This window comes from Nicotiana tabacum, chromosome 19 (assembly GCF_000715075.1).
Source record: "Nicotiana tabacum cultivar K326 chromosome 19, ASM71507v2, whole genome shotgun sequence".
NCBI lineage: Eukaryota > Viridiplantae > Streptophyta > Magnoliopsida > Solanales > Solanaceae > Nicotiana > Nicotiana tabacum.
The window spans coordinates 88,229,391-88,244,170 of NC_134098.1; the positions used below are offsets into that span (position 1 = coordinate 88,229,391).

Here is a 14,780-nt window from a genome sequence, read left to right on the forward strand (position 1 = left end):
ATTTGGAGTGTTGTAATTTTTTGACGGAAAATTTGTTCATATATTCCCAAAAGATGAATTAATCATCTTTATTATCATTTCACCAATTTCCTATTTTATTTATGAATCTGAGTTATCACCAAATGTTATTGTTAGCGCTTAATTGCATGTATAAGCTTACCAAATTCTAAAATCGTTTCAAATACTTGAATATGATCAAATTTAAATGTTTCTTTCTTAATACTCTGTACATCGTTTTGAGAAAGGACTGCGATTAATGTTATATTCAACATACCTAACAATAATCAGAAAATTCCCGAAATATTTTATAAAACATATATTTCGTACCCTCCTTCACAATTTAGGATAGCTCGTTTTATGCCCGGATTAGACACAAAGCACAGTGGAGTAGCTTTAAACAACGGCGATTAACATAGTGCTTGGGAAAAGCAAGTTTTAAAAAAAGTGATTAATTAACATAAGCAAATTTGAAGTAATTAAAAAAGAAGAATCGAATGGTTGGAAAACTTTAATTTTCTTAAAGATGTTTGCTTATGAGAAGACACTTCTTATTGTTTCCCACTATTTGATTTTTAGGTTTGGTACTTGGCCATATAAAAGCAAGATTCGTCATCAATATTTGTTAGAAAGTAGTATCCTAAAGCCACGTATGCTAGTCATGTTTACAATGATATAAATACGCTCAAGCAAGCTCTGGAAAAAGCTATCAATAATAGGAACTTAGGAAGCATGCATTCTGATGAGTATAATATTTTATTCTCATTTCGTTAAAATAATTATACCAATAGAAGCCGTGAATAGGACCAAACTACTACCATTGATAAGGTTGTGGCATTAAACATCCTTCAGCTGTATATTATAATATTTCTAGCTAGTAACTTAGTGTTATTATTAGTTATTTTGGATATAGTTATTCTATCTTCTACCAAATAAAAAATACATAAATTGACTCATAGCTTATGCTTATTTTATTTATGTGGGATTATAAAATGATAGCCAAGCACCATACTTAACTACTTGGTTTGCTGAATTTTAAATAAAGTAACTAAAAACTATCAAATATTGTATTAGCTATGTTAGTTTTAATACATAAATAACTCAATTACCAAACGACTCCTAATAGCCTCAAAACAAATTTGCCTCCATTTCTTTTCCGTCATTTGAGGAGAATTCTCATAGACCAAGGGTGTGTTTGGTAGGAAGGAAATATTTTTTAATTTTTTCATGTTTGGTTGACTTAAATATTTTGGAAAATATTTTCTCCATCAATTCATTCATTTTCCTCCAATTAGAGGAAAATATTTTTCATATTAATAGAAAAAAAAAATATTTTTCAAAACTCTTTTCCAATCTTCCTCCCATTCCAATCCCCACCAACCCTCACCACCCCACCCCACACCCTCACCCAATCCCAACCCACCCTACCCTAAATAGAAATATTATTAGTAGTACTTTCTTTTCATGTTACAGATAGAATATTTTTTTTTATTTCAACAAATGAGTATTTTCTTTTCACGTTATAAAAAAGTTTTTTTTATTTTAACAAAAAAAATACTTTCTTGTCATGATGTAGAAAAAAATATTTTCTTTCATTTAAACAAAATGATGTAGTAAAAAAATTTTTCTTTTTAATTTCAACAAAATGAGTACTTTATTTTAATGTTGTAAAAATAGTACTATTTTTTCAACCAAAAAAAGAGTATTTTTTTTTTAGTTATGGAACACAAATTTCAACGTTGTTTTTGAATTAAAAAGTAAAACAACACATTAGTTCCTTTGGTTTTATATGAATTTTTAAAAGAAAGTACAAGAAACATAGGGACTGAGGAAGGGGGTGAGGAGAGTGACATAAAAAAATATATTTTCCCAACAAAAAAATTAAATACTCTCTAACTAAATACTAGAAAATATTTTTGAGTGACATAAAAATTATTTTTCAAAAAAGAAAATTATACTCTCTAACCAAATACTAAAAAAAAATTCCGAAAAAAAGCTTTTACTCATCAACCAAACAAAAAAATGTAAGTGATAAAACCACTCATTTTTCATTAAAACATTTTACTTTGTATCAAACACACCCCAATTAAACAGTCCTTTTCCACAAAAAGAGGCATGATATTTGTTTGTTATCTAGTCTATGGCAAAAGATTTGATTTTTCAAGTTGGAGTCAAGCACATAATTATAGCAACAAGGCATGGAAATTGAAAATTGGTAAAGCTTATCCACTCGTCACAAAACCACATGCTAATGGATTGAGAATATTACGCAAAAGCTGCAATTTGAAGTTAATTGATGAGTAAACATGCTAATTAACGACCAGAGCTGCAAATAGGCGTTAAGTGCGGAGCGGTATGTTGTCATTTCACGAACAACCTTTCACTTTCTTCCTCCTTTCCTTTTTGACTATGAAATGAAATTATAATAAGCATGGATTATCGCGCTTTAAGTCTTTAATTTCATTATTACTTTAGCTTCAATTCTTTATCTCTTTCATTCCCTTTTTGTGCTTCAATACATTCTAATTTTTAAAACGGGTAAGAAATATTCTAACTGAAGAATAGTACTAAGCAGATTATTCGAATTTGTGATACAACAGTTAGAGAATAAGGAGGGAAGGATTGATATAAATATAGGTGAGAAACTATGAATAACAATAAAATTTCTTAAATTAAGGCTTCATGTTTCACATGTTCCTAGCTAGCGACTCATACATAAACATAATTTGCTAATTTCTAGCTCGTATCCTCTAGAGTCTGTTTTCATTCATAACACGGTTCGAGTTATGAATTATTAATCATCGGATTCTTCCATCAGGTATATGTACAATCTCTTTTTTGCTAATATATATATATATATATATATATATATATATATATATGTGTGTGTGTGTATACACGTATTCTATTTTTAATTGCATGAGAAAAAACTAACTTACTAGCTTAAATGTAGAAGAAAAAATATATTAACTTCCTTTGTTTCTTTTGCCTTAAAACTACAATATGAAGAAATCTTCAAACAAAGGTAGATCTAAAATCATTTCCCAAATACTTTTGAAAATGCTATCATTATTATGGGTAAAATTATAAAATACGTACTTTATTTATTTTTTCTTAATGGAGTGCAAAGTTAAAAATGGATAACTAAAATTCAACGGAGAGAGTATAAATCAATGATTGCAGAATATTAGCCTGTTTGGCCAAGAAGCAGAAAAAAATAGCTTTTCTCAAAAAATATTTTTTTGATGAGCACTTTTGAGAAAAATATACTTAGAAATAATTTTTAAAAGTTTGGCCAAATACTAATTGATGCTCAGAAGTATTTTTTAAATTAATTAGCCAAACACAAATTATTTCTTGCCAAAAATATTTTTGAAAAAAATATTTCTCAAAATAAACAGATTTTTACTGTTTGACCAAACATTGCTATATATATATATATCTGCACTCGTTACTATTATATATAGCAATGGTGCAACCTTGATAATATGAAAAAAAAATCTGAAGTTACTCAACTACACCCACCCCTATCTCTAAATATGTGGAGACACACTTCCCAGTCATAAATTTGCACCTCACTGGTTAGGAGAGTAGTAGTCGAACTTCTGAAGTTTGTTCTGACCATATTTATGGTTATGGAGATTCACTATTCACTACATATATGAACAAGGAAAATGATGTAATTCTAACCAACAAAGCAGAAATCATGTTCAATTTCGAACAAGTACATTATCTAGCCCCACATTGAATTATTGTTGTGGTAATTACTATTGACTTTCACCTGCAGAGAAAATTTATGTTTCAGCTGAGGTGCTTGTGCATTTTGGGTACTATAATAAAAATGAATTTATGTTAGAATATTTGAAGTTCTAACAGAACAGAGACAGTAACTATGTATCAATATCATGTAAGGGAAATTTTTAACTATGTGTCAACATCAAACTTTGTTGGTATTCCTATGTGAAAAATTGTTAAATTATCATGCATTATTGTCGCAATAGATAGAGGAGATGTAATGTTATAAGGTTTTATTGTATATACAGTGAATTTTATAAGGGCATCAAAAGGATGTAAATTATACTACAACAATTATTAATTACCAAACTAACAAAACACATCTTAAATTATGATGGAGAGATAAAATTCACTTAATCTATCATTGCACGAACGTGATTTTTAGCTTAATGACATTAGTGAATGTAGCGATTAGTGTACCTTGATTTAAAATAGTTCCCTTGTTTAAATTATGCTCTTTCAATAATAAAATTGTTGTCTTTTTCTCTTTCCCAGAGTTTAAAGAAAAGGTGACATTTGACCAAAACATTTATTGTACGATTGTGAAATGAGAAAAATTACAAGTTGCGGTACTTCAGATGTAAATATACACACGTTTTATGGAAAGGTGAATTAGTTTTTGTTAAGAAACAGTCAGATTTACCAAAATGAAAAATGATGAGAATATTATACGGTAAATGAAGTAGAGATTTTCATTTCCCCCCAGCCTATTTTAATATATTTGAAAATCTAACAAAAGGATTAGCATTTCATGAGGATTATTACCGTTAAAGAAATAAATTATGGTCCATGTTTTGCTTATTTAATATCCTTACATCCTTTTGTTATTGTGACCAGACTTTTAATTACAGGATGACCCAATACAGGTTACGTATTTAATACCTTATTTAAACCCAACGGTAATTATAATTTAGGCGCCCAACAACAAGGTTATTATGGATTTCCAAACACACTTAACAAATTCTAATTCTTCTCCTACTCTGTTAATTCTCGAAAAAAGAATTATCTAATGAATTTCCAAATTAGACCTAGAATTACCATCAATGTATTACTACTAGTCATTTCCAGCAAAAATGTGAATCGATTTTTGTTATCTTTTTCCCCTCACTTCTCCGATACTTCCTCCGTATTAAATTATTTATCGTGTTTCTCTTTTTTACACGCCCTTAATAAAATATTAATTAGATGAAAATTTTGACTATTTCATCTTTATTTATGTTTTATTGGTATTTGAACAATCATAATATCCTTTCTTAATTGAGGTATTTGTAGTTTTTGAGAACAATTACTATTAAAAATAAAATAATAAAATTAATGAATAAAAATATTGTCTTAAAATTTTAAAATAGTAAATAATTTGAGTTAGAATCATGATAAATAATTTGAGACGGACGGAGAGCACTTAATTACAGAATTAAAAGGAAAGAAAAGCTAACCTTCCAAGTCCCTCCTTATTTAAGCGCCATAATATTCTGGTATATCTTGCCGGCTCGCCAAACAACAACGAAATCCCCTCCCCCTATCCCCCTACTTACTACTACTTCCCAATAACTCCATTTTCAATTTTATATAGCTTTCCAAATTCCAACACTCAATCTCACATCATTCTCTTATTATTTCAAATTCAATTTTTTAAAAAAGAAAAAGGAAGAAAGGAAAAGCTCCAAAAAAAGTAGAGAAATCTCAGTCATAGAAAAGACTCATAGTACAGAAACCTAGTTACTCGTGTCGTCGTGGTCTTTTTCTCAAATCGCTCCGCAATTTCTCTGTCTCCTTCTCTCTTTCCATGTGAAGAAATCACCGAAACAGAAATCTGAAAAAACAGAGACTCGATAATGAAGGCAAATAGTGCTAAGCTTATAGTTTTTCACCCTTCTCTTCACAAACAAGGATCAGGAACAGGAATCACTGCTTCTCCTCGCATTTGGTTTCTCGTTTTCCTTTCCTTTTTCACTTTCGCTTTTGCACTTACTTTCTTCACCGCTAAGGAAACATTACCCAGTTCCAAAACCAGCTCCGTTACATCCGCCGTTAACTCTCCGTTACCGGCAGCTGTATTCGACGCGCTCCTTCATTATGCTTCTGTCAACTCTTCTACCGTCTCTTCTCGCATGTCACCGGTGGAGCTGAACACAATTGCAGATGTTCTCCGCCGATGCAAAAAACCTTGTAATTTCCTCGTTTTTGGACTCACACACGAAACCCTTCTCTGGCATTCACTCAACCACAACGGGCGCACTGTTTTTGTCGACGAAAGTGCTTATTTGGTCTCTAAATTAGAAGAAAAACACCCGGGGATCGAAGCTTACGATGTTCAGTTCACGACAAAAGTGAGTGAATTGCACGATTTGTTGGATTACACAAAAGATCAGCTCAAAGGCGAGTGTAGGCCCGTACAGAATCTTTTATTTTCTGATTGCAAATTGGGCATAAATGACTTGCCAAATCACATATACGATGTGGCGTGGGACGTGATTTTAATAGATGGGCCACGTGGGTTTTCCTCGTCGGCGCCGGGAAGGATGACGGCGATATACACCGCCGGTGTATTAGCTCGGAGCAAGAAAGGTAGTGTAAGTAAAACGCACGTGTTTGTTCACGAAATTGATAGAGAAGTTGAGAGAATTTGCAGTGAAGAGTTTTTATGCGGTGAGAATTTGGTTGAAACGAAGGAATTGTTGGGGCATTTTATTGTGGACAAAATGGAGGCTAATAGGTTTGAATTTTGTTCAAATTTTGATCCTTCTTCATCTCCTTCAAAATCATCATCTTCTTCAAGTGTTTGAGAGAACAAAAATCTCAAAGAAGATATTATTTTCTTTTTTTATTATATCACGTTTATAGATATGACTTATAAGTAATGTGTAATATTTCATAGGTTCCAAGTGTGAAATATTTTAGAACCTAAAGCATTGGTGAACCCAAGTATTGCTTTGCAAATTTTAGCTGTCTTCTTCTTAATATTTGTAATACTATGAATTTAACGAACTTTGTGGAATTTTTGCTGGAAATGACACTAGCTATTTTCTTGTTGAACGAAATTTTTATGGAAATTTTGGCTATTAGCTAGTAATCCCAATTTCTCTAATGAGTGACACAACTCAAAATTATTTTCTTGTTTTAGCCAAAAGATTGCTTCAACTTGTTCATAACGTAATTTCTTGTTATTTACCCTTTTGTAGCTCATGTGTAAGATTTTGTTACCTTTTATTTTAGAATTTTTTTACCAAGTCTTATATGTTTGATGTTTGGATTACGCATCGTAATGTCAGTTGTTTAGGGTTTTTATTGTTAATCCCAAAAAGGGATTTGGGATTGTTCCCCAATATTCAGATAAATTTTATCTACATTTCGGAACGGATTTCATTTAAAGTTTTTAATATTAATTATTAATGGTGTCCAAATCAAATGAAACACATAATTAGGACATGAACAGTGTTGTTAGTGCCTTTTTTACGAAGTTGATTCAGTCATAAACACCTCTCCTTTCAAAGTTGACCAAATATTTTAAAGAGATAACATATGCAAAATTATGAGATTTTTAGATTAAAAATTTAAAACAGTGTAATCCAAAAATCTAATTTTGAATTTAGGTATGGCTTGAAATGAAACCAGGAGTGGACACTTGTGTTTGAACTTTGGATGACGCGTCGGTGATTGAATTTCGAATATTTGAACTGAGTTTTAATTGCTCTAAATTCTTAAAAGATGACCACGCGCATGGAGCAAACGTTATTCTAACCCAAATCAGATTGTGCGATGCGTGTGGATAATGAAGTCTAAGAGTGCGTGAGATAATAAAAGTGTCAGCGGAATTCACGTGGGCGTCAGTCCAGAATAACAGTGGGCCTACAGCAGGCCCACGGGCTAATTCTTCTTTTATAGCGGATCACGTGCGTCACGTGACAAAAGTCTTAAACGCTAAACGGGCTTTACTGCCGTAAACGTGTCGGTGAGGTAAAGCACTGCAGTCTGACCCTTAAAATGGATTACCACGTCATTTCATCAACAACAAAGAATCTGCACGGAGAAGATTCGGCCCCTTCTTCATTTGTATTGGGCCTGTGATAATCCATAATTTGTTCTATTTCCTAACTTGTTGGCCCACCTAATAATTAACCCAACGGTCCACATATCACATTTGCTATTACTACAATTATGGAAGTTACACAATTGTCCGGTCAGCCAAAATCATTATATTTGATAGCCAATGTACAAATATTATATACTGATTATGTATCAAAGATATTTATTTTTTATATATTATATGTTAATATAAAAAAATATTTATTTTTCTAGCTATTTTTTTTAGAACGGTTGTACAATGCAGTTTTTCCTACAATTTTGCAGATACAATAAACAGGGGAGCAAGGAAGACCACTTAGAGAGTAGTGAAGAAGAAGTTATTTATGCTTCCATTATTGATACTGTAGTTCGAAATATGACTTTCTTTGTTAATGTGTTGTCCCCCTCTGGTATAGTACATTACAATTATGGACCAAAAGAATTGGAACCAATTGTTTTAGAATTTAGGCTTGGAATGCGACGGTGGGAAGCAGGGGTTCGAAAACCGACTAAACTAACCGAATCGTATCGAACTGAATCGATTTTTAGATTTCTTTTTAAGAAACTGTAAATTTTATATAAATCTATAACCGCACCGATAATTAGAGTAGGTATATTATTTTATAAAAATAAATCGAACCGTACCGAATAAATTTTACATGTGAAAAATATATTTATCTAGTAAGTTTAAAAATAATAACGCATTAAATTTTTCTTTGGGCCTTGGAATTATGAAAACTATTACAAGCCAACAAGTAACAGCTTGTTTGGATGATTGTTACGTATCGTTTCATAATATATCGTATCGTACTGTATTGTATTGTACTATATCGTTTGATAAATACAATGTTTGGATAAATTGTGTTGTTTGCCATCGTTTCATGATATCACGCCAGCAATATGAAGAATAAACTTGCAATATTATAAAGAAAAAATATGATACATGGTAAAATTATTATATAAAAAGGTAGGGTAAATGATAAAATAAAATTATTTAATAATAATGAAGGGTGAGATTGATAGAAAAAGACAAGGTAATGACGCGACCACACCAAATCGGTCGATACATAAAGTAGCACATTTCGTCGTTATGTAACGACGAATTTAACTATACGATACAATAAAATTTAAGTAACAATCAAAACAAACATCGTATTTAAAGTAATAATATGATACAATACAATGGGTAACAACCATCCAAACAAGATATAATTAAACTCAAAATACTAATTCCTAAAACCTATTATGCTACATCTACTTAAACTAAGTTATTTCAAATATCTTTATTAGCAAGACACAAAGTATTCTAGCGATAATGGTAGCAAACTACAATGTATTGAATATATTTCATTTCATATAATTTAGATTTATCTTTTTGAATATTTAATCTTCTATAGACTTTATTCTTGAGTCCCAGCTTGGTTAATATCTTTTCACTCGTGTGATTTATATTTTCTTTGCCTTTACTTGGTTTCTTTTACGTTGTTGTAGAATAGTTGATGGATCTATAATCTAGCCATCCTTCATTTTTTTTAATTCATCACCCTTTAAACAGTAAAAATATCTAGAGAGTTTTTCTAAGTCCTATAAAAGAACGTATGTTATTGCATTCTACTTCTACTGGTGAATTTTACATGATATTTTAAAAAATACCGAAAATTAACCGAACCGTACCGATACCGAAGAGAAACTGACATGATTGGGACGGTTTTAAAAAGTCTTATTTTGGTTATATATAATAGAATAACTGAAAAATTAATATGGTACAAATTTTATAAAATAACCGGCAGAACCGAACTGTTGACACCCCTGGCCGAACCCCAAAGAGTCCACAATGACAAAGGAGTGATGTTTTATAAGGTAGAAAATTAATCAAGCAAGGCTGTGACATCAAACCCCAAGAACGATGGGTGGCGATTCCACATATGCCCATAAATTCATTAATATTCATACACCTTGCTTATTTAACTACTTGCTGAAACATAATTGTTTAATAGGTGTAACCACTTGAAATATTGAATAACTCCAGATAGGATATTGATAATCATTACTCTACCATGTTTTTGTTAGTAATATGTATTCGAAATTATATATTAAAAAACATTAGCAACGTAAAACAAGAAATGTAGAAGAAACAGAAAATTAATTCGAGCCCACTGAATTCATAGTATTTTCTTAAGAAACTTAATCCCATCCTAGTATCCGAGGTTTAAGATTATTTTCTCCCCAAGAACTATGTTAGTAGTTGTTAATCTTAAGATTAACAAATAAATTTGGTCCAAAAAATTAATCTATCAATCATTTGACTGAATCCGAATCTGAGCTGAGAAACAACGACGACGCGAGACTTACCTTCTTCTCTAACTCTTTAGAAGCTAGAAGAAGTGCAATTGTATATATACCCATCAAAACTCTTTTCCTCCTCCAATATGGGACAATGTCCCTTTGTCAAAGATAGAAAATAAAATATTTTATTTTCCCCTCAATTTTTCATTCACTCTATTTTAAGCTATTACAAGCTTAAACCCAACAATTTATTTTTCCTCTACCATGGTTATTGTGCACATTTTACACTAATGAGAAGGTCAGGTCTAATCGAAGTCTTATTGTGCACATTTTACACTAATGAGATTGTCAGATCTAATCGAAGTCACATTCACATGGAATGCGAGGTTAGTTTTCACTGAGCTGGTCCCTGAGTTTTTTCATCCACATTTAGACCGTCAAGCCTTTGAGTTGCTTAAGCAGGTTTTCATTAAGATTGCAATAGTGTGAGGCATCCGAAGTTGTTGCCCCGTGGCTAAAACGGTTCAAAACTGGTGCCCCATTCTATGTTGTTCCAAATGACACTTGCCACAAATGAGACTTGCTCAGTTGTTGGTAAATTATCTCTACCCACGATCGTTAGTGTTAGAATATAGTAGATATATCATATATCTAATATCATATTTGACGATTTGAACATATTTTTATGAACGCTATTTCATATAAAATATATATGCCATTTAATATTCTTTTATCATTATTATTAATTGCTTGATTAATTTGATAAGGTCATTGATTAAATTTTGAGACTTGATATTGTGATGGAGATCATGATAATGAGAGTGAAATTTCTTCTTATAATTTAATCTACATTTGTTCTTGATCATATGATTATTAATTTGGATATTAGTAATCCGGTTAGATCAATATTTATGTGACCGTCTTTATTGGATAAAGATTAGCTGATCTCATTAACTATATCAGACAGATAGATGATGCATATAGAAATATGATCATTGAACCGACTCGTTGGACGATTCCTAATGGTTAGAATTACCATAAACTATCAATAGGATATTCTCTTGAAAAATATGATGTAAGAGTTTCTTTTGACCTGAGATCGTCATAATAATTGACAAGTTATTTATTGTACTTTGATACTAGACACCTATGGCCCTAGGGAGATAGTTGAAAGGATATTGGGTATGATTAAATACTTGTAGAATTAGTGATTGATCGAGATGGAATCTGTCAACTCTTGGTAATAAGTTTAAGCTCCATGTTGTCATGAATTATAAACGACCAAATTAAGACCTTGGCCAGAGCGATTGAATGAAAGAAGAAAAGAGTTTCTTAGGTCATTCAACGGTCGATTATATTTGAGATGAACACATAATTGGTCGCCTATTAGGATTTGACAGTTAAACCATATCCTAGGATGACTCACAACTATAAGGACAAAAGAAAATACTACATTATTCTTCTACGGTTTTTTGAGATAAATTTTATACTTCATGCTATCCGGTCGTTAAGGAGTATTGCTAGACGCCACCCTTGATTAGTATATTGATCTGATTAATTTACTTTCGGCTTAATATTGAACCTATGAGGTCGCACACTACCGACTTAATTTACTTTATTATTTGATAATTAAATTAAAGAATTTAATTAGTCAAATAAATTTAGTTATTAATCCGGATGAAATATTATTATATTTTTTTTAGCACAGAAAATTTAATTAATATTATAAGCAAATTGGATTTTACTATTTAGAATAATATATTGAATTATATGATTATATCTCTTGGTGAATTATTATCTAAGATAAGTATATATGTTGGACGTGGCTTTCATCTAATTCCCATTAGGAATGGGGTTTGCATTTTTATAAGAAAATTGTACAAGTCCAATTTTAAGAACTTTGGGCTCAACTCACCGTCATTGGCCTTTTCCTTAACCGAAAAGTAACGGCGTACATAAGTCGGGTTGATTCGAATTTTTCAATTATCAAATCAAACCAATTATTTCGGATTTTTAAATCTATAAACCAAACCAAACCAACAAAAATCGAATTTTTTAATCTCGGTTTTTCGGATTTTTTCCGGCAAAATCTTCATAGCATAAAATTTATAATTTATGCTCTAATATTTCTTAGGTCCTAGTAGGATAAAACTATATAAGATGTTACCCAATAAAATAATACAAAATAATGTGAGAAGAGTCATGATTATACTAAAATACCCAACAAATTGCATAAAATAAATATTGCTAATTAATAAGCCATAATAAAAATAAACATATTCTAAAAGTACTAAATCATGTTAAAATAAGTATGACTAATAAGAACTGAGTATTAATTACGTGACTAAATGATATTCAAAGTAAGTAATGCATTTTTCACTACCTAAAGTAATGAAAACTAAGAAAATAAATATCCAATACTATTATCATTCCTAGTGTTGAATTGAATTTTTTTTTTTAGTATTTTTATTGATTTGATTTTGCTTTGGACTTCATTTGAGTCACTAACTTTTATGGGCTATAAAACATATTTGATCATTCAAAAGTTCTAAGTCCAAACTTGAAATAATACATTAAAAGAGAGTACTATGAAAAAGTTTAAAACTTATTTATAGATTACATTACAATAATTATTTTTATGTATAAAATATTTTTAAAACTTGTATATATGTAATGCCGGATTGGTTTGGTGTCGGTTTGAATTTTTTAGGTAAAACTTAACCAAACCAATTATGGTCGGATTTTTTTTCCTAATACCAAACCAAGTCAAAGCAAACCATAGTCGGATTTTTTTTTCTCGATTTGACTCGAATTATCGATTTGGTGTGATTTGTCGATTTTATTTGTTCAACCCTGCCTAAAAGGAAAGAAGGCTATGGTTAATGATATATATGGATATCATTCAACCAAAAGCAGTAAAGATTGTCTTCAAAAAAAGCCAAAAGCCGAGAAACGGTTTTGAAAAGAAAATAGTTTCTTGTCGATTACTACTACACTGAAGGTTTTTGAGAAAAAATTTTAGCACGGTATTTTATTTAATTTGTTCGTGTGTTTCATTGATCAAAGGGTTGATAGTAAGGATCGGTCTCGGTGTGAATATGCATAGAGTCTTCGCACTATCGAAGAAAATTCTAAAACGTGGCTCTCTTCACCAGGTACGTCTTAGATCCGATCTTTGACATGTAAATAAATTTTAAACACGAAAAGATCTGCCTAGGATTGTTATTGTCTTCCGCTGCGTGTTATGAACATCTATATGCAATCCTTCAGTTAGATTTTAGGTTCGAGTCACGCTGGAGGAGAAGTGTGAAAACACTATAGATCCTCCAAATAAATCGGCGAGGGAAAACAAAAATGAAACTGGCTAGTAGAGGTATGGTTTAAAATGACATTGACTTGTAGTTGGCGAAAATTAAAAAGATTGAGTTTGAAAACTCAATTTTTACAAACTTGGTATAAATACCAGCTTAAAGAATCAGTCACACAGCTCTTGAAACCTACATAATTGGAGTCATATTCCTTTGTATTTTGGAGCATTACACCAAATATCACTTGTTTTTCACTTTCTAAACAGCTTTTTTAAAGAATCTGCTCCACATAATACGACTTTTCGTATGTAGTGAAGGAGCTTTACACAATAATGCCGCCTACTTCGTGTGGCTTGCAATGAAGTCCAACTACCTTGAGTACAAATAATTGTCACTTGCCATGTAACAATCACAAACTAGATATATAAACGATCATTTGGGAGTGCGCTGTGCTTTGAAAAATAAGCAAAGTGATTAAGCAAGAAATAATTAATACTTCTCTAAATAGTTGGTGAAAATGTTCTCAGTTTGTGGAGATTTGAGAAAGATTCTTTATATTTTTGCATAAGCTCAAAGCATTTAGAACTAGTTAATTTTATTTAGATTCCATTTCAAAAGACAAATTGTTAATAAGAAAAAATGTAGTGTTTATTGTTTGAGGTTAACTCAGAAGTTTACACAAAAATACGTCTACTAATTTACCAAATGGAACAATGAATGAAGTGCTTGGTTAAGAGGAGTGAGGACGGATTAGTGGTAAACACCTCTACCACCGTCTAACTGGTTGATGGTTCAAAGAAAATTATGAGAAAGAAAGTATTGTGAAAATTCTTAGAAGTGCACTTTCTTGCAAATACTATTGAAAAAAAGTATACCTAATTAGGGTACATAAACAATATATTTAGTGTCCACCAACAAGCACTTACCATAGCACGCCAAAATCATGTGGTTGTATCTCTTCTAACCGAAAAACGCACAAGGTCCCCTGATTATTTTTTTAAATGGGTTTTCATTAAGTTTCTAGTACCCGCTTGAGACCCTAATTAATGCGCAGTCGAGTTCAGGGGCGGACCCACGTAGGGACAAGAGGGTTTAAATGAATCCGCTTCGTTAAAAAATAACACTGTATATATAAGTATATTTTATATTTCTAAGAACGTTTTATGTATAAAAATTATTTTGACCCCGCTTAAAACATTGATGACGAATAGCCTGTTGGCAAAGTGGGTTCAAATTTTCCTCAAGGTATTGAGTTCGAAACCAGTCAGAATTATCCCATTCCCAAACTAACAACCCCAATTTCGAAACCCTTCTCTATTTCTCATATTT

General features: G+C 31.2%; 1 protein-coding gene across 1 annotated transcript; it reads left to right on the forward strand.

Annotated features, from left to right (window-relative positions):
• Window positions 1-5,271: 5,271 nt before the first annotated feature.
• Window positions 5,272-6,785, forward strand: LOC107765144 (protein IRREGULAR XYLEM 15). Its single transcript, XM_016583751.2, has one exon. It carries the CDS (start codon window positions 5,628-5,630, stop codon window positions 6,576-6,578), a length of 951 nt encoding a protein of 316 aa, XP_016439237.1. The 5' UTR covers window positions 5,272-5,627; the 3' UTR covers window positions 6,579-6,785.
• The last annotated feature ends 7,995 nt before the right edge of the window (window positions 6,786-14,780 follow it).